The sequence below is a fragment of the Rattus rattus genome, chromosome 2 (assembly GCF_011064425.1).
Source record: "Rattus rattus isolate New Zealand chromosome 2, Rrattus_CSIRO_v1, whole genome shotgun sequence".
In the NCBI taxonomy this organism is placed as follows: domain Eukaryota; kingdom Metazoa; phylum Chordata; class Mammalia; order Rodentia; family Muridae; genus Rattus; species Rattus rattus.
In genome coordinates, this window is record NC_046155.1 from 118,279,383 (window position 1) to 118,305,255 (window position 25,873).

Consider the following 25,873-nt stretch of genomic DNA (forward strand, 5'->3'; position numbering starts at 1 on the left):
ATGCGGCGGTCGCCGAGCCGGGGCGGACGCGGAGCGGCCCGGGCAGGGGACGCGCGCCGGGAAGGCCGGCCCCGGAGCGGCCGCAGGATGGCTGAGGTAAGCGGTCGCGCAGGCGATGGGCGCGAGGCCGCCTGACGAGGGCCACCTGCTCGTCGGCTCCGTGCGCGTCCCGGGAGGCCGAACTGCGGTTCCTCCCAGCCTGTGCCCAGTCACAGCGAGGTGACCCGTGAGCGGCGCCCTGTTTCTCTTAAACCCCAGGACCCCTGTCCAACCGCTGTTGGTATACGAACGTTCATCTGTCTGGTATTTCAAGCGGTGACCTTCGGTCATTCCCGGAGGAGAGTCGCGGGGACGCCGGAGGGGCGCGGAGGGGGCGCTGGTCCCCTGAGGGACAAATCCTTGCTTTTTTATAAAGGGAGGAGACAAAAGACCAAAGCTCCACAAACCGTCAGCTTAGACGTGTCTAGAGAGGACGCTTGCAGATGAACCGCGCTGAAGGCGTGAGTTGGTTTGCCGGCATTCCGCCTGGCTTGTTGAGCGTGGGACAGTGAGGGGTGTTCGTGTCCTCCGGTCGCTCAGGGACTTGGAGGAGCTCATCCGGATGCTGATGGGGAAGCCAGAGTCAAGGTTCAGTCTCTTTGGTGATAGTTTACCTGCTGGTGACAGGAAGGGACCCTGGCATTGCAGAGGTGAGGTGCTTAGTGGTGCAGCGACTGTCCACCCCGCAGCGGGGTTCTAGCCGGGCGTGCCCCAGCACCCGCTTCAGGTGCCCGCTGTCCACCCGCACTGCTTCCCCAGGGACCCCCATAACCCTACCGGCCTCCTCACTTTGGATAAGCTCCTGGGGATTTGTCAGCCAGATGTGACAAGATTGGAGAGGCGAGTGAGAGATCTGATATCAATCAGTACATAGCTCGGAGCCAAACTTTCTCAAATGCGGTGTAGAAACATGTTCTTCTCGTTTAAGGCATCTCTTTGTGGCTGTGGGGCTGCCACCAGCCTGAGTTTGACAGTTAAATGGAATGCCAACTAGCAGCCTTAATTGTATGAGTGAAGTTGTGTGTGTTGCGGGGGAAAGATCAGACACTCTGGGGTTCAGTAATGTCCCCTAGTTTTATGGCTAGGCTCACCGCAGACCTCTGAAGATGAGGGCATTTAAATCGGGCCAGACGCCTGGTCGCAGCCAGGCCTCTGCTGTTAACACTTAAGGGGCTTGAAAGAGGCCCCACTGGTGTCCTGGGAATCCCTGTCAAGCGTGTGTGTGTGTGTGTGTGTGTGTGTGTGTGTGTGTGTGTGTGTGTGTGTGTGTGTGTGTGTGTGTGTGTGTGTGTGTGTAGACGTGTTACTGCATGGAAACACAGAACAGATGTATCAACAATAAGAAGTATATACTTATTAAAGCAACAAGAGTTTGGTGTGACAATATAGGTGAACAGGAAAACAGCATTTTGGCAAATCTTCTTTCTGTTTCTTCCTTGCTCATTGCCTTCACTGTGCTCTTAGATTTCATAGGATCTTTTCAGATTTAACAGAGGTTGGGTTTACAAATTGACATTTGTGCATTAAAACTTTCGTTGAGCAGTGAAACATACAACTTTCTCGCTTGCCCCTCCCCAAATTTGTTGATGCATATTATTATACCTTTCTTGAAATTGTATGCATCAAAGTGTAATTTTGCACATTACTTGAAGTGTTACAATTTGTGCTGTGTTTTATTTTTCTTTAAAATAGGCACAGACAGCTGCCCTTCTTCCTCTGGGGAATTTTAATAACTATTCTTTTTAGCCTACTTTCAGACCGTTAAAATATATATATATGACTCGTTCTGTCATTTATTGTCTAGTAAGTTCACAAACTTCAGTTTCACAGAAACTGTAACTGTCTCCACTCATTTACTGACGGTGTTCTCGTGTAGCTGAATCCTCAGACACTAAAAGATGAATCTTTTGGGGTATGAACTCCTCGTAGTTTGAGAACTCAGATTGTGCTCAGACAGCTGCATAATTTAATTTGTAGTATCATCTTCAGCCATGCAGTTTGGTAAGGATTCCAGGGAGCTCTGTGTGTCAGAAAACGGTTGCTAGTTTGAATAATCTGCCCATGAATATTTCCTGGGATATGTACCAGTGGTCTGTGTGCCTGAGCTGGAATTCACATAAGAAATCTTAACCGACCTAAATCCCTTGCCTTAGAAATATAAGGTTTATACAGAGGATGATTTGTTTTTTATGACCTTTCCCCTTGAAGAAGTTAGGCCTGTATCCCAGGTCCATACCAACATTTTATACCTCAGCTTGGAAAAATGACCCAGCCCTATGGTGAGAAAAGCCATCACGGTTTCCCCCGCAGAACAAATAATTGTCTCTTAAGCCACACTTGTCACTTCTGAATGCCAAGAAGTAAGTGTGAGGGAACATTTTAAAACTTTTGTTTGTTAATAAAATGAAGACTGTAGTACAAGGGGCCAGAAATGTCTTTGAGCTTCTGTAGATGGCTTTGGGAGTTATTTTGACGGTGGCCATTAAAGGAGTTGCCCCGAAGGCTTGCAAGGTAAATTACTTGCAGGAGGAGTGTGCTTCACCCCAGGGTGGATTTTCTCCTCTACAGATGTCATTTAGAGTGAGGTAGTTAACTTTTGTCAGAAACAGTCTGGTTGAAGAAACGAGAAATGCCGTCTACCCAGGTTGTCCGAAGGGATGTCGCTCTGGTTTTGCTAAGATCAAGGCTTAGGAAGTCATCCGCTCTTTTTGTCCCTTCCCTTATTGTATTTCTCTGCAGATCTTGACTTTGCTTATTTACTGTTGGTGACTTTTTTGAGGGATGTTTAGGATAGCTGGGGGCTGCACAGAAGCAGCGTCAGAAAGTGCTGGGATCCTCCTCCCTTTTTAGTTGGTTTCTAGCAGAAACCCTTTTTCTTATCTCATCATCCTTTGAAGTTCTTTCTCCCTCCTTCTGGAGTTTCCAAGATTGCAGTGGGGCACCCTTTGCTCTCTATATGCCCGTTTTAGCAAGGAAGGAGAGTCCAAACACAGAGCAGCCCTGCTTCTCCAGAGTCCAGTTTGAGGCCTCCTGAGACATACATAGTTACTTGGGAAAAAAGCTCTCGGTTCCTGTCCACACATGGACCGTTTATTATAAATCAGCCTAACCGATCATAAAAGGGCTGTAGCTTAGAGGAGATCACCGTTTCTCTCCACTAATGTAAAGGAAGGGGAGAGGTTGGGGAAATAAAATGTAAAAGCTGGGCTCGAGCAGACCTGTGTAGAATGCTTACCTCAGGTGAACTCTAATTTATGCTTTTAAATGTTCTTCCCATTCATTATATTGATTCAGCTGTCCCTTCCTGCAGATTGTATGAGCCTTTCATATACTGGAACGAGGAAAACTGTTTTCAGCTCTTTTCCAGTTTCTAGAAACATCTTCGTCATCCCATAGTCCTCCACCTGTTTCTAGAATTACTGTGACAGTCAAGCTTTCATACCTCCAACTGTAATGTTTCATGATAGACTGTGCTAAATCTTAAGGTGGGGGGTGGTTGGAATGGCATAAGTAACTGAGTTTGAGTTTATCTTGTCAAAAGAGTCGGTTTTCAGTTCCCTTTGAATCCCTAAAATGGTTTTATTTAAATGTGTTCACACTTGGCGTTTACATCATCATCAGTAACAAATTTGTGCGCCGTATTTAACTAAACTACCTTAATTAAAATGTCGAAGTGTTTTTTTATTCCCACTTTCCACGGCTGGTTCTATGTTACATATCACTGGTATCTTTTTAGCCTTGTTATCTAAGATTTATGAAGACTTCAGAGTTCATCTACATGTAGGTTATAAGGAAGAAATATGCCCATATCATTTATATTGCTGAATATTTTAAAGCTTTTTTTAAAAAGAAAATAATTCAGTTTGATTTGTAAGATGTTTGTATATTTTCTACAATTTTTTCACATTTTCAGTTTTCAAAACTAATAATATGAAAAAAAGGGTGTAGATGTTAAATTGTTTTGGCATAGGATTTAGGCTTTGATTTATAAACATCAAAAGAACAAGTATTTTTCCCATTATCCTCTTTGAACTAAGCACCAAGAGAACTTTACAGAGGTGTCCTGTGCACCTTTTGCTTACAGGGAGACTTAGCCCAGCATCCGTCCCCTGAAGGCCTCTAGCTCCCTACCCTCTCCCCATGGCCCATCTCCGGGCCCTTGTTGCCTGTGTCTTCTCTCTTCATCCCGAGCTTGCCGTGAGATATCCTGGTCTGTCAGTTCTCAGTCAGTATTACTTTTCCATTGCAAATGCTGACTACATTCCAAGACTCCCAGGTTCCCCCTTTCAACCATGGTTTTCTCTCCTGTTGGTGGTAAACAGTGTCTTCCATTGTTCAGAACCCTATAAGACCCAACAGAGAGACTTTTGACTGTCCATAAGGGCTTCCCACCCCTCAACCCCACCTATGTTGCTTTTCAAGATTGGCTCTCACTGGCCACACAGAAACTTACGTTTTGTGGGTCAGGTTCCTGGACCCGTACATCAACCCAGGATATTGCTTGTATACAGAGAACATGTCTGCTTTCTCCTGGAGAAAGACCCCCCCCCCAGCCTCTCTACACAGGTTATTCTCTGTCAGCTAGTGCAGATGGAAATTGTGAAGGGAATGGGAGTCTTCACATAGTTTACTTTTTCACTTTTCATTATAGAAAATCTTAAATAAACGGTGTTAAACTGTAATGAAATTTGGTGATGTATGTTTGGGATGTCAAGAGTTAATCTTCTTCATCTGCATTTCCTATTTCCTACTACTAGAAACCTCAGATTACTTTAAAGGAGATTCTAGCAGTCATACAATTTCATTAAAAATATTTTAATATGTTGCTGTAAAATATAAAATCATTCCCTTTTAGAAACAAAACCAATATACCATAAAACACCTTAAAATAATTTGGGGGTGTGGTTCAGGGGGGGAGCACATACTTAGCATGTTCAGGGCCTTAGGTTCAAGCCTCAACACCAGAAAATAATAAGAGTTAATTATCATAACTCCTCAATGTCATTAAATTTCCAGGCAGTGTTCAAATTTCCTAGACCGTCTTACAAACTTTATACCACTATTGGTTCGTTCAAATTAGAATACAAACGTACATGCCATCTTTCTCTTTTAATTTCTAGGTTTGTAGTCTTTCTTTTTTTGACTTTGTCATTATCTGTTGAAAAGGCCAAGTCAGCCAGCCATCTTTAGAATGCTACTCTGAGTTCTGACAGTGCCTCTCTTGTGATGCCGTTTACATACACTTCTGTCTCCTGTGTCTTCGAAACTCAGTGTTGCTGAAGAATCTTGCTCAGCCATAGGTTTGGATGTTTTGACAAGAGTACCACATGTCCAGTGGGATGTACTTCTCATTCAGGGTCTAATGGGGCTGACTGTCCTTTTTAAATTAAGAACTGTGAGAGGGGAGCGTGTTCTTCCCGGATTTGACTCGTGTTCTAAGAGCACCTGTCTCGTCAGTGGTTTGGCTTCTGTGGAACTTGAGTCCTATAGGAAAGAACACCTGTTTCACTCTTCCTCTAGTTGATTGGTTTTCAAGACCGTTTGCTAGTTTCCCAGTATTCTCTAATGGCTGTCAAAGACTTTTGCATTTGTTTTCAGGGCATTTCAAATGCCTTGGGTTTTCACCTGTAAATGATGCAAGCTAGCTGATCGACCATATTTGCTGCTGTTTTTTTTTTTAAATAATTAATTTTATTTTATGTGCATCGGTGTTTGGTTTGTGCATGTGTCTGTGTTAGGGTGTCGGATTCCCTGGGACTGTGAGCTGCTGTGTGGGTGCTGGGACTTGAACCTCAGTCCTCCAGAAGAGCAGCCAGCGCTCTTAGTCACTGAGCCATCTCTGCAGTGCTACCACTGACACTTGTTAGTTGGCCGAAGCTGTGCAAGGTGAGGGTGTGACGCGCTGCTGTGGTGAGCATCTGTTCTGTGTGCCTGTCGGGCGGCTTCTGCTTAGTGCTGCCAGCCAGGTAAGCTGCCTCACACAGGAGGACAGTGGCGGCTGTCTTCCTTCACCCAGATGTCCTAACTCTCCATCTGACAAATGGCAGTGGTCTTTTCAGAATCCTAGGTGCACCCCTGTGGGGTTTCGTAGGTGAGAAAATTGATGGAGAACATAAAAAAATGAAAGAAATCTGCGAAAAGGAGGTAGGGAGGTCAGAATCAAAAAGCAAACCTGGTTCTGGTAAGAAAAGTGAGAAGTACAGAACTACAGCGTCAGGTTGGCTCCCAGGAGACAACTGCCAGCTTTGAGTGCTTGGTTCAGAGCCAGGAGAGCCAGTCTGCAGCCCCATAGGGAGGAGAATGGCAGTGTCACTGCAGGTGGAGAGAGACAAAGCCTCCCTCTCACGGGGCATCCTGGCCACTTTAAGTCACGTTCTGATTGGCAGTTTTAGACATACAGTGAAATTCTCTAGGACTCAAACAAACTAATAGCAGTTATCTATGTCCACTGTTTAAAAACACAAGCTGGAAAAGCCTGAAGCCTTTCTGTCCCCAAACCTAGTGAATTGTGGGTGAGCTGTGGTTTGGCAGCCTGGGGTCCTTTGATTTCAAGTTGAGGACTTAATGATGTTTTTACCACTGGGAATCTGGCAGAGTCTTAATACTCCATCATTTAAGATAGGGCCTCAGACTCCAAACTTAGCCTCAGCCATCTCTCCTAGGGAGCCATTTTCTAGGTGGGTTTGGTTTTGGTTTGGTTTTGTGGCCCCTTCAATAGCCAATGGGAAGATCACTGTGTAAGCGTGCAAACTAGAAAGTGCCCTTGGCTACTAGTAAATCACCGAGATAGTAAATGGCTAACATTCTTTATTCTCAGCCATCCCTGCGATGTGCCCTCCAAGTTGCCTAATGGTCAGAGTGCCCTCTGGTCTCTAACCACCCTGATTTAGTTCCAAGATGGAGGAGGGACAGATCCCGTGTATGAGGAGCTTCCTATAATGTTCTACCCAGGAAGTTCCACTGTCCACCATGAGCCAGTGCTTAGCCACCTGCCCATCAGTGTGGGCAAGGAAGTTAAAAGTCTCTCTTTTCTTATTTTTCATACTAGAGGTTGGACCTAAGGCCCACACATTGAGTAAGCACTCAACCACGGAGCCATATCCCCAGCCCTCTGCTTAGTTTCTAGCTTGAGACAGGGCTTCACTGAGTTGTCCGGACTGGCCTCCAATTCACTTTGAAGTACTGGCAAGCCTTGAACCTATAATCCTCCTACCTTAAGTCTTGCGTGTAACTGGGATTTATAGGTCTGGTCTGCGTCATGAGACCCAGCTAAAGTTCTTCTATCAAGGCGGATCAGAGAAAAAGGATACCATGGGACAGCAAGATGGCTCAGTGGGTAAAGGTACTAGCTAGCCATCAAGCCTGATGGCCTGAATTCAGTCCATGTGGTGGGAGGAGAGCGCAGACTCCCACAAACTTTCTGACTTCCACATTTACACTGTGCCACGTGCGCCTGTGCACAGTAAAATAGCTGAAAATGCAAGGAAGCTAGATGGACATCTGTAATCATGGCACAAGGTACAGCCTTCCCTGATTCAGTCATTTGCCTCCCCATTCCAGGAGCACAGTGGGGATTTCCCAAACCCAAGGCTCTGCTAGTCGATCGATGTTATAATTGTTTACTCACCTTCTTCTGAACGGTGGAGAGAGTTTTAGGAACATTTTTATCTTTTGTCGGTTTTTGGTAGCCTATGCAGTCAAACCACCAGAGCGAGAAGGCCGGAGAAGCTACCTGTGGACACGGCAGCAAGAAGCATGGTCAACCCTGTCTGCATCTCTCATCTGGGTATCCACTCATGTGACTGGCTGGCCTGAGGATGGCAGGAGTGCCTGGCAGCATAGACCGGAGACTGAGCCAGAAGTCTGACATGGATGGGGTAGTTCTAGACTTTATTGCCTAGGGAAGGTGTTAGTGATGTGAAAGGAGTTTACCTGTGTCACTAGAGTTCTCTTTATAAATCAGACGTTGCTCACTTGTACTGTTTCCAGGAGGCTCAGTAGAATCCGTGCTCCCAGCCTGCCCCACAAGCCCTGTACAGAATGTCTCCAGTGCCTCTCTGACTGACTTTCTACCCTTACCTCACTCTGTTTAGCTGCCCTGGCCTCCTTTCTCTTTCCTAAACTCACTGGTCTCTCTGACATCCTATGGTCTTTGTCCCTGCTGAGCTTCCTCTCTAAGACACTCTCTCTGTCCTCTCTGTCCCTCGAACTTGGCTTGTATGCCCTCCTCTGAGGCAGGTCCTACCTAAGGGACTTCCTCTTACCAGCATGCTGCATGCCACCAGGTTTTAGCACTGATGTCTGCTCAGCTCTTTCCCAACACTCTCCAGTGTGAAATTCTTACTTACCTTCTCATCCTCCTCCTCCTCTAGATTGAAGCTCCGAGAAGGTACAGGCCAGAGTCTTGTTCCCACTGCAGCCTCAACAGTCCAGAGCGACGTCTCACTCACATCCTAGAAACACTTAGTGAAGGAGGCTTCTTTACCGTGTAAAACTTTAACCTCTTAACCTTGTGCATAGTATGATAATACCCAACCCTAAAAAGTATTGCGACTGTGGTTAACACCAAATACTGATACTTTAGGCAGACCGTCCCCTGAATATTCAGATTTCACACCACCTGGATAGCCTGTAAATTCTTCAGCTTTTTGATTTGTAAAAGAGGGGATAGTAGCAACCACCTCCCTTAGTCGTTGTGAGAAGGGGCTATGGGTTACACAGGGGTGTTGTTTGGTGCATTGCCTCACATGTAATGTTCAGTAACGCTGACTAGCTGTGTGACCCTGAGTAGGTTATGACTCTTCCATTAATTTAAGTGTTCTAAAATAATTCTGTCCTCACAGCGTGATAGATAGTAAGGACTAAATGAAATTACCTATTGAACAGCAGCCTTGCTGGTCTCGTGGCCTGGCTGAGCTCACCCTGAGCTTAGCCCTGGCCCACGGAACTTTCTGCAGTATGGTATCATCACCGTCTAGTGCTGTAGCTACCAGCCACAAGTGGAGCGCCAAGTCTGATTGGTGTGACCAACGAACTGAATTTAAATGCTATTCTATGTAATTGGATCTCAGTAGCTACGTGCAGCTACTGTTCTACACAGTGAAGACTAAATTCCTTGTGCTGTTGAAGTTGCACAGCCAGATGATGGGACCCTGCAAAAATTCAGTGCAACAAACATAGAGGGATCCCAAAGTTTTCATATTTACCTCTTTAAAACTATGAAAAATATGTGATACTAAAATACATACATATTATGGAGGTGACAATAGCTTTGAATGGTTTTTATTATTGGGGTCAATTCAAATCACAAAACAAGCCTCTATTGTCCAGTACTGGACATCTGTATCTACCCCACCGGTGTACATACATTCCCAGCCTCTCCCAAGACAGTGAACGACCAAATGTGTCACATGCAAGTTGTCAATGAGCAAACAATGGGTTTGTATCTCATCAGAGTTGCTAATAGCAACTCCGGAGATCACGTGATTAGGACAAGAGCACACAATAATCACGTCTTGTTGAGTTTGGATTGCTGGGAACATCTGCCTTCCTTCTGAGGAATGGATGAAAACATGTAAACTCCAGGTTTTCCATTTTGATACACATGAAAACTTCTGTCTTGTAATTAGATTTTTTTTTGAGTTGATTTCATTTGAGAAGTTTTAATTTATCTTCAGCTAAAGATACTATAATTTGACATTGTGGAATTCTGAGCTATGTGGAAAAATCCAATGGTCTTTGCATCAGAACTTTTCTTTGATATTTTAATTAGGCTCTTCTAGTTCACAAATAATTCTTCTGACATATATTTCTATAGATGCTTAGTAAGTTTTATTAAGCCTTACTCAAATAGCTTCATGTGCGGCTGTGTGAATTTTTCTCATAAATCAACACTTGTAAATGGGAACTGTGGATACCATTGTTTTAGGTATGCTCCTCAGATAGAAGCTGCTATACAGGAGTGACCAAATAGGGTCAGTGGTCTCAACAACAGATGACATAGGTCTTAAGGGCATTTACAGATGTCTATAGGAGTTTAATTGACATGTGGGTTAGAGGCCAGGGCCACTGTCACTAATACAGCCACAGAGACCTATGCACCTGACATGTTAGCTGTCCGAGGTTGGGACATACCTGAGAAATGGCAGGAGATGAAGAAGATAGACTTCAGTCCTCGGCTATGGAGTGTGCTTGGGATTGTTCCTGGGTTTCGTTCTGCTGAATGGGAGACAGATTCATAGTAATTCCAGGGACTTTTTCAGGCATGAGTCTCAGTCTTTTGAGCAAAATCTTTAGGGATTAGACCAAGTATGTACTTAAGAACACCTCTTTCTCTTAAGACAGGCTTAGTTTTCCAAATAAACGAAATGAAAGTTTACTTGTATATTTCCATAACCGTGTTTGGTTTTGGTTTGGTTTTTGAGACAGGGTCTCCTTATATAATCCTGGCTAGTCTGAACTCACTATGTATACCAGGCTGGCCTCAAACTCACAGCCCTGCCTGCCCTCGCCTACTGTGTTCTGGATTAAAGGCATATGTCACCATGCCTCGCTATCCATACCTTCTTCTAAAAGAGCAAATGATATCTCAAAAAACCGGAGGTGAAAGAATGTTCTTCCCTTCAAAACATTTTCTTTTTCAGCAATGTTTGTTAAATCTGGATTGTGAATTACATCAGCATTATGTAACGCAGTGTTCTGTTAGCATTTAGCCATCAAAATTCGATTGTTTTGTTTGTATGGCTGTCATTGTCTAATTTCAGGACCATTCATCACCTTAAAACCTGCTCAAAATCTGAAACTTCTATGTTTCAAAAGATACTTTTAAGAAAGAGAAAAGGTGGGAGAACATATTTGAAATAATGTATCTGATAACAGACTTGAACCTGGAAAATAAAAGAATGCATATAGCACAGTACCAAAAACACAACCTTATTTTAAAAAAATAGTCAAAGGATCTAACAGATGTGTCTCCAAAGAATACACACAAACATTCCGGTAAACACAGAAAAGATGCTAACCCATTGGTCATCAGGAAAGTACAAACCAAACCACAGTGAGATTTCACTTACATGCACAGGGACCACAAAGGATGCCATTAAAAACAAAACATAAAACACAGCAGAAACATGTGGGGTGACAGGAATCTGCAGTCCCAGCTCTTAGCAGAGGGAGGCAGGAGGGTCAGGAGTTCAAGGTCATCCTGGGCTAGTGAATTTGAGACCTATCTGGGCTGTGTAAAACCCTGTCTTGAAACACTAGCAAGTGTCGATGAATCCCTCACAGATTACTATGGGGATCTAGAACAACCCAACTGCTCCCCCAAACAACCTGACAGTTTCTCCACAAGTTAATCAAGGCTACCACAGCCATATCTTGGTGAGACTGTGCTTAATTCTACAACACACAGCAAATCATACATTTTTTGTAGTTTTCTGTGTATATAAAAGTTTATGCTATAGTCTGTTAAGTGTGAAATACCAGTTAGTGTGCACACCTTTATTGAAATACCAGTTAGTGTGCACACCTTTATTGAAACATAGGGTATTGCTTTAAAAAATATGGATGACACTGTGATGTTGGAAAAACACTGCTAACAGACAACATAGAATTGCCACAGATTTTTAGTTCGTAAAAAGTACAATATTTACAAGCTCAGTAAAGGATCATAGCACAAAGCAAGATATCCCTTTATGTAACCCAAAAATACTCTTCTGCTTCCCCCATTCAGTCTCTTCTCACTCCTGCCCTGTCCCCCAGTCACTCCTCTGCTCTCTGTGTCTCTGAATTGGCTCCTCCTGACATGTATTCATGGCAAAATAGGACCATAGGACCGAGTGACTTCTTATGCCTGTCTTCTTGACGTATCTGTAGCATATCCCATTCTCTATCCCACTTCGAGAACACCAACACTCCATTGTTGGGTGGACTGCATCTTGCTTATTCATCTCTTGGTGGATGCTGGAGTTGTTTCCGCTCACTGCTGTGGGTAGTGCTACGAACAGTCATGTGGAGGATTTGGGGATGGACATGTGGCTTTTGTTCTTGTGGCTGTATACTGAGGAGCAGAAATTCCCAGGTCATACAGTAACTCTATGCTTGGCTTTTGAAGAAGTCACCAGACTGTCCCAGAGTAGCTGTACATTTCACAGCACCACAGCAGATGACTTTTTATTTGAGGGGAGACAGGTCGCACTAACCCTCAAAGTGAATTTCCCAATTCCTTGACCAGATTCTCCTTCCTTGTCCTCCACACTGTGCCTCACAGTCCCTTCACTGGCAGACTAGAGGTTTAAATCCCAAATTCAGAAGCCTTATTGTCCCTTCTCTGAACACACTTTCTCCTCAGTTTCAAAGCTCTCTTGAGCCATACAAATTTCACCCAGAAGCATACTTTATAGCTTTAAAAATATATGAACAGTACAGACAACTGAGTGAGTTGGAGCCTCGCTGAGCCCCTGTAGGGGGTCTTGTTTGTCGGTTGGTTTGTTATAATAATAGACTACATCTTTCGGCCCCTCTCTTGTGAGACACTCTTGACAGGATGGTGAAGTGCATGGCATGCAAGCACGAGGACCTGAGTGCAGAGCCGCAGCACCCATGCAGAATCCCAGCACAGACGTGTAAGCCAGGAGTGGGGCAGGGTCAGCTAGGGCTGGAAACAGAAGAGTCTGTGGGCTCACGGGTCAGCCAGTCTGTATGACCTGGTGAGCTTTGGCCTTGCTGGGAGTCCCTGACCCAGATAACAAGGTGGAGGTTCACTGAGAAAGACACCTGGGCCTCACATCACCTTCTGGTCCACACGCACTCATATTCAGACCCATACATGAGTGCTTACATAAAGGCACACCACCACCACACACACACACACACACACACACACACACACAGAGGGGGAGGGAGGGAGAGAGAGAGCACTTTATATATGTGTCTCCTCGATCTTAACTCTAGGATTTGTTGGACACATGCATCTTTGTTTTCTATTTCCACTGTACTTTTGGACATTGCATACACCATACACACATACACACATACAAGACATGGCCCATAACATACAACTGAGACATCAGTGCAGGGTTTTTCCAACCTATATCTGACTTTAACAGATATAGATTATGTAATATGATCAGCCATTATGTGTTCTCAAGTCCATTTAATATTTTTGGCTTCTACCATATCTTAAGCATCTGAGGGTGACAGATCCATACATGGATCACTCTTGCTCCAGATTTTTCTTTTACTGGTTCCAAACTAGTCTCATTACTGGTTCCAAACTAGTTCAAACAATTCTTTCAGAGTTGCCGCTCTGATCAGCTTGGAAACTTGGTTAAAAAACAAAACAAAACAATTTTTAGTTTTTCTTCATAAGAGCAAGGTTTCAAACCATAATAATTGCTGAGAAATCTGTATAGTGTCTGCTTATTACCATATGCAAAGTATCTGTGTTGAAGTTCATGGTCTCCCAAGTGTTGGCCTCCCTGCTGCTCTTTCCTAAGGTATAATAGGCACCTTTGGCCTGGCACAAGGCAACCACTGCTGAGGAAATGCCTATGGGAAATTACTTTGTCTAATGAATGCAACATGTCCTGCACGTAGCTCTGACATCGTATACATACATGTGTTCTCTCTTGCAGGCTATCGGCTGTACTCTGAACTGCAGTTGCCAAAGCTTCAAACCTGGGAAGATAAACCACCGTCAGTGTGAACAGTGCAGGCATGGATGGGTGGCTCATGGTAATTTTAGTCCCTCCTTCTCATCCTTTAGTGGCCCTTTTCAATGGCTTACATTTCATAGCAAAGAGTGACAGCTGACTCCTAGTCCGTGGTGATTTCTCAGGCTGCATAAATTATCTCTTCACACTTTAACTTACATAATATCTTATTAACTACATTCTAAATATGTCAAAACTAATCCTTCAGGTGCTTCTGTATGACCGTTACAGACATGTCCTATGGTCATAATTAACCTCTAATGTTATTTTGACTGAGATGTGTCCTGATACAAGTGTGCCCCTTATTCATGGTTTAGCTGGAATTTATAACTGGACATCCGGCTTTTGCCTTTGCCAGCTCTGACAGTCATGAGCCACTCGTAACTGCTGAGTGCTGGAACCGTGGCATGGGCTGCTGGAGAGTGGCATTACTACCTTTCTTTAACTTGGATTGATTTAGTGTAAAGAGCCCCCAGGGGCTGGCAACTCCTGGGTTAAACTGACTGGAGTCAGGGGGCTTAATTTCTAAAGCCCCAGCCCCAAGCCACAGATCAGATCGGCCCTGACCTCAGACCTTGGAAGTTCCCAGGCCCATCCTCACCTCCAGACTCTGACTCTCAACTCTCAGGTCTGGTTCTGTTCTTGCTGCTTCTGTGCTCCCCTTTTCTTCCCCCTTCCCAACTTTGTGAGGAATTTCCTTCTTGGGCATGTCACGAGAATGGGAGACAAATCTTTAGTCTGCCATCTTTATTTGATTTTTATTTTAGAAGTTTCTGTGAAGAACATGAAGCCCCCTGGCCCTTGTAGATACTAGTCCTTCATGGATTTTGGGTTTTCTCCCCTGTTGGTCCAGATAACTAAGAATAGCCTCAACTATTCTTGTGGTTCTTTCTTATTCTTACATTCTTTCTATAAAGTGGTTCTCCTAAAATTAGAACTTTCCTGAATGTCTCCCACTTGTTTTTTCAGCTCTAAGTAAGCTGAGGATTCCCCCCGTGTATCCGACAAGCCAAGTGGAAATTGTCCAGTCCAATGTGGTGTTTGATATTAGCAGCCTTATGCTCTATGGAACCCAAGCTATCCCTGTTCGCCTGAAAATCCTACTGGACCGGCTCTTCAGCGTGCTGAAGCAAGATGAGGTTCTACAGATCCTCCATGCCCTGGACTGGACACTTCAGGATTACATCCGTGGATATGTGTTACAGGTACAGTGGCCTTGGCCCTGTTCTCTTCTCCCTGAGTGCCCTGCCAGTCATTGTGGCCTCCCTCCTTCCCTTTGAACTTCTTCCTAACGACTTAAGGCCCTACTTCATGTGCTAGGAGGAATCGTGTACTTTCCTAGGGTCTCCTTGAAAGTTTAGGCTATGGGGGCTACATGACTTCATCATGAGCGTATTTCCACAGAAAACCACTTGCTTCGTGTTGGTACTGCCTCCACCATGTGTGTCACATCTAAACTGTGCACTGACCTGAGGTGTTCTGTGTCAGATTCTGTGTCAGAACCAGGGATGAGCAAAGGCGCTTGCGTGCCAGAACTACACAGCAAACAGCTCTCAAGCTGACGCTCCTCTGCTGTTCTGGAAAGCCTCTGCCACTTGGCTGCTAAGTTTCTGTCCTCGGCTCCACATGTGATGTGGTTGTGTTCATATGCTAACCCTTCCTCTCTGTCTCCATCCCCTCCTCTCCCTCCTTCCTGCCGGCGGCTCCTCTTCGCCCACTTTCTCCTCTTCTCGCCACCACACCAAATTCTCTTTCAGCTTCCTCACATATGCTTCAGCTTCTCTCTCTTGTCTATTTCCAGAGTAACTGAACTTATTTTCCTGTGTCTCACCATGGGTGCAATGCCTCATGTTTCTCAGTCAGAGACTGTCAAAGTCTTTTCTGAGAAAACAGCACATTTTCTGAAGTGACAGAGCATCGATTGTTTCTTGCTACTACACTACAATATCAGCACACTTCAGTTAAAATGTTTTTTTCAGTGAAATGGGAGCTGTATGTATTTTGAAGTAATATTAACCTTAGCTTAGGTAGATTATATACAGATTAAAATAATATTGACAACACCTATTTATTAGTGCACGTGCTCATCTAGTACTTGGAAGATGATATAGTATCCCTGGTTTTCTCTCTCTTTTTCTCTTTCTCTCTTTCTCTCTTTCTCTCTCCTCTCCCTCTCCCCTCCCTCTCCCCTCTCCCTCTCCCTCTCCCTCTCCCTCTCCTCTCTCTCCCTCTCCCTCTCCCTCTCCCTCTCCTTCGGTTTTGAACTTCCAGAAATCCACCTATCCCTCCCTCCTGAGTGCTGGGATTAAAAGTATGCAGCACCAAACCCATTTACTCTTGTTTTCTAATTGAAAATCCAGAAGGCTGTGAGCTATTCCACCATTATGGAGCAGACCCGGAAATGAGCACATTTCTTCCTAATCCTAAAGCCTGGAATCTATGTGCACGCCTCTGGTGTAGGGCCCCCAGCTGACTAGAAATGGCCATAGATAGAGTAGCATTATGGTCTTGCATTATAATATGAATCAATATTTAATGATCCTAATAATCTTGCTTTCTAGTGTTAGGATTAAAAATGTGGAATCAATTACCTTGATCCTCTGGTGCTTGAAATATTTATGATGTTACATTCCTCCTCATCTTCAAAACTCTCACATGCACTGTGAAAAATCTCAGTAGGCCATCGAATACAAGTTCTGTGATAAAATATTTATTGTAGTTTTGGGAAAAGTTGGGCCTTGCTAGAGTTTGACAGATCTCCAGCACTCCAGCATAAGTATGGCTCTGCTCTATGAACATGGGTAGAAGATCAATATGTGCTCATCTGTTGTTGATGGTAGGTGCTTACGAGATTATTAAGTCTGCAGCAAATGAATACTCGAGCTATATCCAGACTTCACTGCCCCATTTGTACTCTTTAGATGAAGATACTACTGTCGTTCAAATGAACGACATTAAACATTTCTATTTAATGAAGAAGACCATTGTGCCTCATACATGACAGAAATCAATATGACAACAACTAGTTAGACTTGGGTTTGAATAGTACACATTTGCTCAGCTCTTCTAGAGTAATGGTTTGGCCACTATTTACATTTGTGTAGTTTATGGTCTGCACAGAGTATCTGGCCTAGGGGAGTGGGAGGGCAGGGATTAAACTCTACAAGCCCTGGGTTGAGCCGCAGTAGCATTCTTCTGATGCACACAGCAGTGCTCCTTGCTGTCTGGTGGAGGCTCCCTGCACGGGGAGCAGAGCTGCAGTCTCGGGGACTGGATTCTCTTACATTCTGGTTTGTATTTAGGATGCCTCAGGGAAGGTGTTGGATCACTGGAGCATCATGACCAGTGAGGAGGAAGTGGCCACCTTGCAGCAGTTTCTTCGTTTTGGAGAGACCAAGTCTATAGTTGAGCTCATGGCAATCCAAGAGAAAGAAGAGCAGTCTATCGTCATTCCACCCGCCACAGCAAACGTAGACATCAGGGCTTTCATCGAGAGCTGCGGCCACAGGAGTGCCAACCTCCCCACTCCGGTGGACAAAGGAAACCCCAGCAGCATGCACCCTTTTGAGAACCTTATAAGCAACATGACGTTCATGTTGCCTTTCCAGTTCTTCAACCCTCTGCCTCCTGCTCTGATAGGGTCGCTGCCTGAACAGTACGTGCTGGAGCAGGGTCAGGACCAAAGCCGGGACCCCAAGCAGGAGCTTCATGGGCCCTTTTCTGACAGCGGCTTCTTAACTTCCACCCCGTTTCAGGTTGAAAAGGAACAGTGTCTAAGCTGTCCAGATGCTGTCACCCAGAAGGAAGACAGTGCCCACTTAAGTGACTCCAGCTCCTACAGCATTGCCAGTAAGCTCGAAAGGACACAGCTGTCCCCTGAGGCCAAAATGAAGCCTGAGAGGAACAGCCTGAGTGCTAAGAAGGGCCGGGTGTTCTGCACCGCATGCGAGAAGACATTCTATGACAAAGGCACTCTCAAGATCCACTACAATGCCGTCCACCTGAAGATCAAGCATAAGTGCACTATCGAAGGGTGCAACATGGTGTTCAGCTCCCTGAGGAGCCGGAACCGACACAGCGCCAACCCCAACCCTCGCCTGCACATGCCAATGAACAGAAACAACCGGGACAAAGATCTCAGGAACAGCCTGAACCTGGCAAGCTCTGAGACCTACAAGCGTCCAGGTTTCACAGTGATGTCTCCAGACTGTGGGCCCCTCCCTGGCTACACTGGTTCAGTGGAGGACTCCAAAGGCCAACCAGCTTTCTCAAGCATTGGGCAAAATGGTGTGCTTTTCCCCAACCTAAAGACTGTCCAGCCAGTCCTTCCTTTCTACCGCAGTCCAGCTACTCCCGCGGAACTGGCAAACACACCCGGCATGCTGCCTTCTCTCCCTCTGATCTCCTCCTCAATCCCAGAACAGCTGGTTTCCACAGACGTGCCATTTGATGCTCTTCCCAAGAAGAAGTCCCGGAAGTCCAGTATGCCCATCAAGATAGAGAAAGAAGCTGTGGAAATAGCTGATGAGAAGAGACACAGTCTCAGCTCAGATGATGACGTGCCCCTGCAGGTAGTCAGCGAAGATGAGCCAGAGGACAGCAGTCCTCAGTCAGACAGAGTGCCTGAGGAGCAGCGGACACAGCTAGGCTTAGAGGAGCCTCTTCCACAGGGAGAAAGAGCCTGCCATCTTGAATCTGTGATTGAGCCACATGGAGCTATCAGCAGAACCCTTGAGCAGACCACGCTCACTGAGAGGGAGGCTGAACAGAAGGTCGCACTGAGTTCAGTGATGCCAAGAGAGGTGGAGCATGATGGTCACGAGCGACATTTCACCCCTGGCCTGGGGCCCCAAATCCCTTTTCCTGACTATATGGAATTGCAGCAGCGCCTGCTGGCTGGGGGACTGTTCGGTGCTTTGTCCAACAGGGGGATGGCTTTTCCTTTTCTGGAAGAGTCTAAAGAACTGGGACACCTGAGTGAACATGCACTAGTGAGGCAGAAGGAAGAAACTCGCTTTCAGTGTGACATCTGCAAGAAGACCTTTAAAAACGCTTGCAGCATGAAGACACACGAGAAAAGTACGCATGCCAGAGAGACACACGCGTGCACGGTGGACGGCTGCGGGGCTGCTTTCCTTTCCAGGAGGAGCAGAGACAGGTAAGGTGTCTGTCAGCAACTGTCTCTCCTGAGGCAGCAGCTATGGGTTGCTTGCTTGCTTGGTTTTGGATTTTTGAGACAGTTTCTCTGTGTAGCCCACTCAGCTGTGTAGATGTGGCTGACGTCACATTCACAGAAATCTGCCTGACTCTACCTCCCAAGTGCTGGGATTAAAGGCATGCACCACCACAGCCCAAAACCAGCAGTTTTTAAACCTTAGCATGTATTGGCCTGAAAGGTCAGGGAAACAGGCTTCTGGGCCATAACCCTAAAGTTTACTGTTGTAGGTCAGGGATGAAACATGAGAGCTTGCATTTCTAGCAAGTTTCCAGGTGATGTGGTAGTTATTCAGAGGAAACTCGTGAATTTTCAGTTCCAAAACTCTAAAAGCATTTAGCCACAAAACATTACCTGGAAAGACATGATGCTTTTTGTGGTAAATTCCAGGATTTCCTTTCTAAAGGGTTTATGCAGCATTGGCATTATTGAATTACTAATGAATGTATTGATATCAATTTATTAATAGATGCTATGATATATTTCATCACACACCATTCTGCCTTTCTAAAGTCTGAGAGATTCCAAACTGAGAAACACATCTGACCCCAGGTGTATGTGCTAATGGTACACTGGTTCTCATGTTAGCGGCTGGTGGGAAGGGCGACTGTGGGGAGGACGGAGGAAGGGCTTTTTTAAAGTGTCACACCATTTCTCAAAACTAGCCTGATTTTCATTTCACAAAATGAAGGAAGAATCCATCACATGAAACCTTTTCTCTGGTTTATAGTCAACCAGCGACATTTGCAGAAAAAAATTGTAGTTTGATTAGAGACTTTTAAGAATGTTAACCTATGAAGGAATGAAGATGATGAGCAGCTCGTTTCAGCAGCCGTGATGTATGTTGGAGACATGCTTTCTTTTCATAAAGCACACAGACTCAGAGTGCACACTCACTCACAGGGCCCATCATCCTGGAGCACAGTACTGTGCTTTTCTTTGTGCACTTGGGCTACCAGTCACACTTTAGGTGACCCTCCTCCCAGTCTCCGAAAGGGGGAGCAGGCTAGCAAAGGTGACCTAAGAGGTTTAATGAAAGGGTCAGCTGTCTGGTACAACACGGTGTGATAAATGGCTCTGAGGATTTGAAAACTACATTTGTTCAAACAAGCTTGGCTTGAAGCAGCTTCTTAGCATCACCACGAACAGTCCAATTGCAACGCCTAATTTGTTAAGAGGGTGAAAATGTAAAGACTCCCACACACATTCCTTGCTAGGGCTCATAAGAACACTCTCATTGTCTTTACTGAAGACACCGGAGATATTAGTTAAAATTCCTGCTTCTGTTGCTAGGATGTTTAAGGCAAACCATTAGGGTACCCTAATTAGTGAACCAGCCCTTCTCCTTCGTCCTCCAAGAAGAGGAGGGTTTGCTCATGAATAAGCTGTTGTTATGAGGAAGAGGTAGTCATTATCAGTTAGGTTATCTTTGCTGCTTATGAGACTGTTGTAGTCCACAGGGTCTACTAGGATATAACACATACTAGATCAACCGTTCTTTTCCTATGATGCTTCATTTCCATACAGTCAGTGTTTCCTGATGTTCTGAAGTCTTGCCTATAACGGAGTCTCATCTTATATTCTAAATGTTTCAACACTGCTTATTCCAAAAGTCAAGATATCCGAACACTTATCTAAAAATCTATAGTTTAAAAAACACCATTTTAAGTAGGACTGTACGGGTAAGCCCAGGTCTAGCACCTCAGCTAACTCAAAGGTTGGGAACTATATTACACTGTGTTAAGGAAACTAACGTCCCCTCTTTGAGCCACCTTTCTAGCCAGCAGCACTTCCTAGGAAAAGAGGGAGACAGAAACAGACAGACAGACAGACAGGGTTGACCAGCCACTCTTCTGTGTTACATGCTTGGGAACAGTCCATGCTCACACAAGCCTTCAGTCTCGTGGAGGAGACAGACAGCACACCGTAATTGCAGGTGGCCACGAGGATTGCTGCCATGAAGTGTAGGCTGTGATGACATATTCGGGTGCTCACCCAGACTCCTCCCTGCCTATCAAGGCCCCTGGATGAAGGGGAAGGTCCCAGTCAGCAGCTGTTAAATGTCTTAGTCCGGTAAACTTTTCTTGTTTATGTATCTCAGCTGAGTGCCTTCAAGTGCTGTTCTCTGTATAGGTTGTAGCAATCATTGTTTACTGTATTAGGAAGTTAACACTGGAAAGAATAAGACATGTCTCTTTAAAACAAGAATACACATATTATATGTTAATGTAACATTTTAATGGGAAAAGACTCTTTTTTCCTAAACAAAGATAGTGAGGTAAGTAGCTTTATTTTAATTTTTTTTCAGATCTCTAGTATCTGGTTTAGTAGAAAGCAGCTTGGTTCTCACATCTGCTTCTGAATTCAGTCTGTTGCAACAGCACATGCTATGCACATTCCGGAAAACTCCCCGGAATTAATAATTATTTATGAACTTTTGTCTTGAGAGCTACTGTGAGGCTGGGGGGGACTAGGCTTGCTCAGACCATGCTTTAAGAGTCACTGATCTCAACTAAGGAGAACTGAGAGGGAAACCCTTAGTGCAGTGTGCAGGTGGAAAGGGAGGATGAGGCAGGGGCACAGACTCACAGAGACGACGGCCGGGCACATGGTCCAGACAGTCTTTGCATTCCTAGGATTTCCTGGCCATTCCACCTTAGGAATGGCTAACCACTAAGGCCTGAGAAGAAGGCGAGAATTAGCTGTCAGTCTTCACTGGGAACCCAGGAGCTGGACATGAGACCCAAGAGATTTACATTGAAGTAGAACTTTCATGTTCCAGGTTCCTGCGGATGTCTGACTTTTTTTTTAAACGCTTGAATGCAGTGGAATTAATATGTCCATCTGCTGTCTGGTTTTCTGCCAGACAAGTACCAGCCCTTCAGTGCGGAACATTTACATAATCACAGGGCAGAGCTACAGCCGAGGAGAGCTGCTTGCAAAGTGGGTGATCTGGAGGTATAATTCTCATTTGTCCACAGAAGTGTATAAAGGGCTGGAGAAACTGAATAATGAAATATACATGTTTTATGAAGCATGATTAAGGCTCCTTCACAATATACTTTGAGAGATTTGGAAGGGAAATTTAATTCTTTATTTATAGAGAGGCTGTTTACTTGACTCTGGCATAATTCTGATCTGTATTAGAGGAGACACTTGTCTTCTTTGGGATCATTCTCCTGTCACCTGTAAGATTGTCACCTTCTGATGTAGGGATTTTTTCCTTGTCAGAGGTTATCAGGGGATCCCAAGAGGGAGCAGCAGATTTTACAAGTTCCGTCCATGATAACATGGGGTAAACAGCATGTGTCATAATGGATGCTCATCAGCCGCCCGTTAGGAGTAAATCACTGGGTGCAAGATTGCCAGTGTTTACACTGCTGCATTGGCAAAACTCCTGTCTGGTTCCTTTCGAGACAGTGCAAACAGGACCTACACTAGACACACACACACACACACACACACACACACACACACACACACACACACACACACTGTAGCTACAGGGCTTCTAGAGTGAAACATGCAGATCTGCTCGGGGCCAGTGCTATCCAAAAGAAAGACCATAGGAAATTACACTAGGACTCTTTAATGTTTTACCCACCACATCAAAGGGGCAAAAGGAAGCAGGAAACATAAGGTTTAATAACATGTTTAATTCACTATAGCCCAAATACTGTCATTTCTTTCTGTATATGACGGTGGCAGTGTGTCATGTTCGATGGCCATATGAAATGGTATGTTTTAAAGATGGTAACTTATGTTCATTTCGTTGAAATAAAGCCTTCTGCTTAATTTCTTATTATTTGTAACTGAGGCTCTCCTTAGCCTCCCCCACCCCGTTCTAGGATCCCCATTAAATTAGCTTAATTGACGTAGTCTCGACACCTACAGTTGAGATAGAAGCAGTTACTTGTAATCTGGTGGTGAAAATTGAAATTTCCAGACTGTTGGCTTTCCTGAGGGAATGCTGGCTTCTGATAGGTAGCCACACAGTAGTCTAGTACCTGCTGACCACATAGCCTGGCTCACAGGATGCTAACCCTGGCTGGTACTCCCACCACACCACAGGATTTCCTACTGTCTGTTGAGTCTCTCTACTCAGAATAATGGCTGTGAAACAACAACCAAAACAACTCATGTCTGACTGTCTGTTCCCTCTTGTAGACACAGCTCGAACCTAAGCCTCCACCAGAAAGTATTGAATGAAGAAGCGTTGGAGACCAGTGAGGACCATTTTCGTGCAGCTTACCTTCTGCAAGATGTGGCCAAGGAGGCCTATCAGGATGTGGCTTTCACACCACAAGCCTCGCAGACATCTGTCATCTTCAAGGGAACAAGCGGCATGGGCAGTCTGGTTTACCCAATATCCCAAGTTCACAGTGCCAGCCTGGAGAGCTACAACTCCGGGCCCCCTAGCGAGGGCACCATCCTGGATTTGAGCACTACCTCAAGTATGAAGTCAGAGAGCAGCAGCCATTCCTCCTGGGACTCTGACGGGGTGAGCGAGGAAGGTACCGCCCTTATGGAGGACAGTGATGGCAACTGTGAAGGACAGAGCCTTGTCTCTGCAGAAGACGAGTACCCCATCTGTGTCCTGATGGAGAAGGCCGATCAGAGCCTTGCTAGTCTGCCCTCTGGTTTGCCAATAACCTGTCATCTCTGCCAAAAGATATACAGTAACAAAGGGACCTTCAGAGCCCATTACAAAACCGTGCACCTCCGCCAGCTCCATAAGTGCAAAGTACCAGGCTGCAACACGATGTTTTCATCTGTCCGCAGTAGGAACAGACACAGTCAGAATCCCAACCTGCACAAGAGCCTGGCTTCATCTCCAGGCCACCTCCAGTAACAAGCCAAAGACTCTTAGAAGTGTCTGACGTATTTCAGGAATAAAGTAATCCAAAGAATAAGGTAGCAGGACTGTTTAGTACCATCCCTCAAAAGCCAAGCAAAAGTGATTCCGCCATACGGCCTTCTACAGCAGGATGAGCGTAAGACACACCTGTGAGAAGCTGGCCCTGGGGTAGCCTTTCCTATTATTTCTCTTTTCTTAGCCCACAAGGTTTTCCACAGACACAAGGAAAACACAGAAAGCCAGTTTCCCCAGATTTGTTTACATTTTTCCTAGGAAACCTCCAGGTCTACAGATTAACAGGAGGGAGTAGGGGGTCAGGAACCAGACCCAGTGAGGCCTGCAGTATCAAGGGTCAGGGAAGAAGTTCCCTGGAATACAGCACAGTCACCATGGGCATGACACCAGTCCCAAAAATGGCATTTTCAGGTCCTCCCCCGCCCTTTTGGCAGGGTTAATCCAAAACCGAGACTTGCGTCTAGGGAATTGACATTCAGAGAGCATCCCTCCAATGGGAGTTGTTAACCACTCCTCAGTCTCATGGAACTCCAGGGAGTTCTCCAGGAAGCTAGGTCACCTCAAATCCGTTTATTGTCAAATCTTGATCTGTAACATGCAGTTAAAAAGCCAGAGGGAGAATATTTCCTGTACTTCAGAATAGTGGTCTTCAGTTTAATTTAAAGTTATTTTGATAATATTTAACTTGAGTTTATATTATGTAACTATTTGGTGCGAGTGCAAACGTGTCCCTGTCACCTCTGAATCTCTGTTCGGAATTAGAACAAGTGACAGCTTATGCTTTAGAACCACAGCCTGTCTTCAGGTGGTGAACTGCAGAGTCTGTTGACCCATTGGGGTGAGTGTGAGTGTGATTCTGACGAAGTCATTTGTATATATCCGCCAAGCTCTTTAGAGAACATGGTTCTTATAGCTGTTGTGTATTTTCAATATCACTGGATCCCTCAGGCTTCACCTGTTGGTAAACATAAAAGGTTTGGATGAACTTTGAAGTTTATTTGGTAGAAAGTAGAGACCTTACTGCCTTGTTCTATGTCTTAATATTTAACTTATTCCAAGATCTGTTCTTCACCGTTAGACATGTTTGCCATGGTAGAAAGGATTTGTAATCAGCCCTGGGAAGTGAGAATGTCTCTTGGAATTGGGCATTTACAGTAGTCAAAGGGCTATCTATGCAGCTTTAAAAGAAGTTGATTTCATATTCAGAGTTCAAGTTAACTGTTTGACTCATGTTGACTTAATTTAAAAATCCTTAAAGGAAATTGACGGTTATAAGAGATATTATCCCCCTGGCTTAAAGATAGAGAGCGCCAACAACCTGTTAGCAATTATTTCAATTTAAAAAATTACTTAAAAGTCGTCTCTGCTTAAGGAGAGATGTATCTTTCAAGCTTTTTTGTTACTGAGATGTTTAACATTCTAGTTTCCCCAAAATGGAAAATTTTGTATGCAAATGTTTTCTATGATTTAATAAAAATATATGGCATACCTTTTTTTTAAAAGGCAAATGTTTATAACAGTGGTTTTGTTTATATGTCTGTATTTTCTCGAGTGGATTTTCTCGAACTTGTGATCCTCCTGCCTCTGCCTCCTTCAGCAAGTCCTACTGGCATGCACCACCACAACCAGTGGATTTTCTGATACATACAAACACAGACACACTGTGGACTTGAGAGAGCTGAAAGTCCACAGATGATAAGACTTCCTATACCAATACAGATTGCAATAAAAAGGTCAAAGAGATGAAGTGATTGATTCATTGGGAGAATGAGCTGAGTATTGGTCTTTAAAGAAAAAAACCATATACTATGATGTCTCATATACCCTGTGCTGCCCAAGCTAAGCCTTACCTAATACATAGGACAGGCGTAATGAAACAATAAGCCGTTCTTTCGTTGAATGCAACTTAACTTCTTCACTTTTGGTCCACCTTCATGAATCTAGTGTCCCACTTAAACTGGCATAAAGTATCTGGCAAAGTGGCAAACGACATATTCCCAGTTTGCAGACCATTGAGTTTCCTGGTGAACGCCA

General features: G+C 44.8%; 1 protein-coding gene across 2 annotated transcripts; it reads left to right on the top strand.

The window, feature by feature from the left end:
• On the top strand, positions 1 to 25,574 carry Bnc1 (basonuclin 1). Of its 2 annotated transcripts, none has more exons than XM_032895970.1 (5): positions 1 to 96; positions 13,674 to 13,773; positions 14,721 to 14,956; positions 17,054 to 18,909; positions 23,134 to 25,574. In XM_032895970.1, exons 1-5 carry the CDS (start codon positions 1 to 3, stop codon positions 23,816 to 23,818), a joined length of 2,973 nt encoding a protein of 990 aa, XP_032751861.1. In that variant the 3' UTR covers positions 23,819 to 25,574. The 2 variants fall into 2 exon arrangements, with proteins under 2 accessions (XP_032751861.1, XP_032751862.1); XM_032895971.1 differs by lacking the exon at positions 1 to 96 and adding an exon at positions 935 to 1,012 and having other exon boundaries at positions 23,134 to 23,880.
• Positions 25,575 to 25,873: the final 299 nt, after the last annotated feature.

Excerpts from the sequence above, each read along its gene's own strand:
- Bnc1 (XM_032895970.1), top strand. The coding sequence starts at position 1 with ATGCGGCGGTCGCCGAGCCGGGGCGGACGCGGAGCGGCCCGGGCAGGG. Across the intron at positions 97-13,673 it reads GCGGCCGCAGGATGGCTGAG|GCTATCGGCTGTACTCTGAA; the intron begins GTAAGCGGTCGC and ends TCTCTCTTGCAG. Across the intron at positions 18,910-23,133 it reads TCCAGGAGGAGCAGAGACAG|ACACAGCTCGAACCTAAGCC; the intron begins GTAAGGTGTCTG and ends TCCCTCTTGTAG.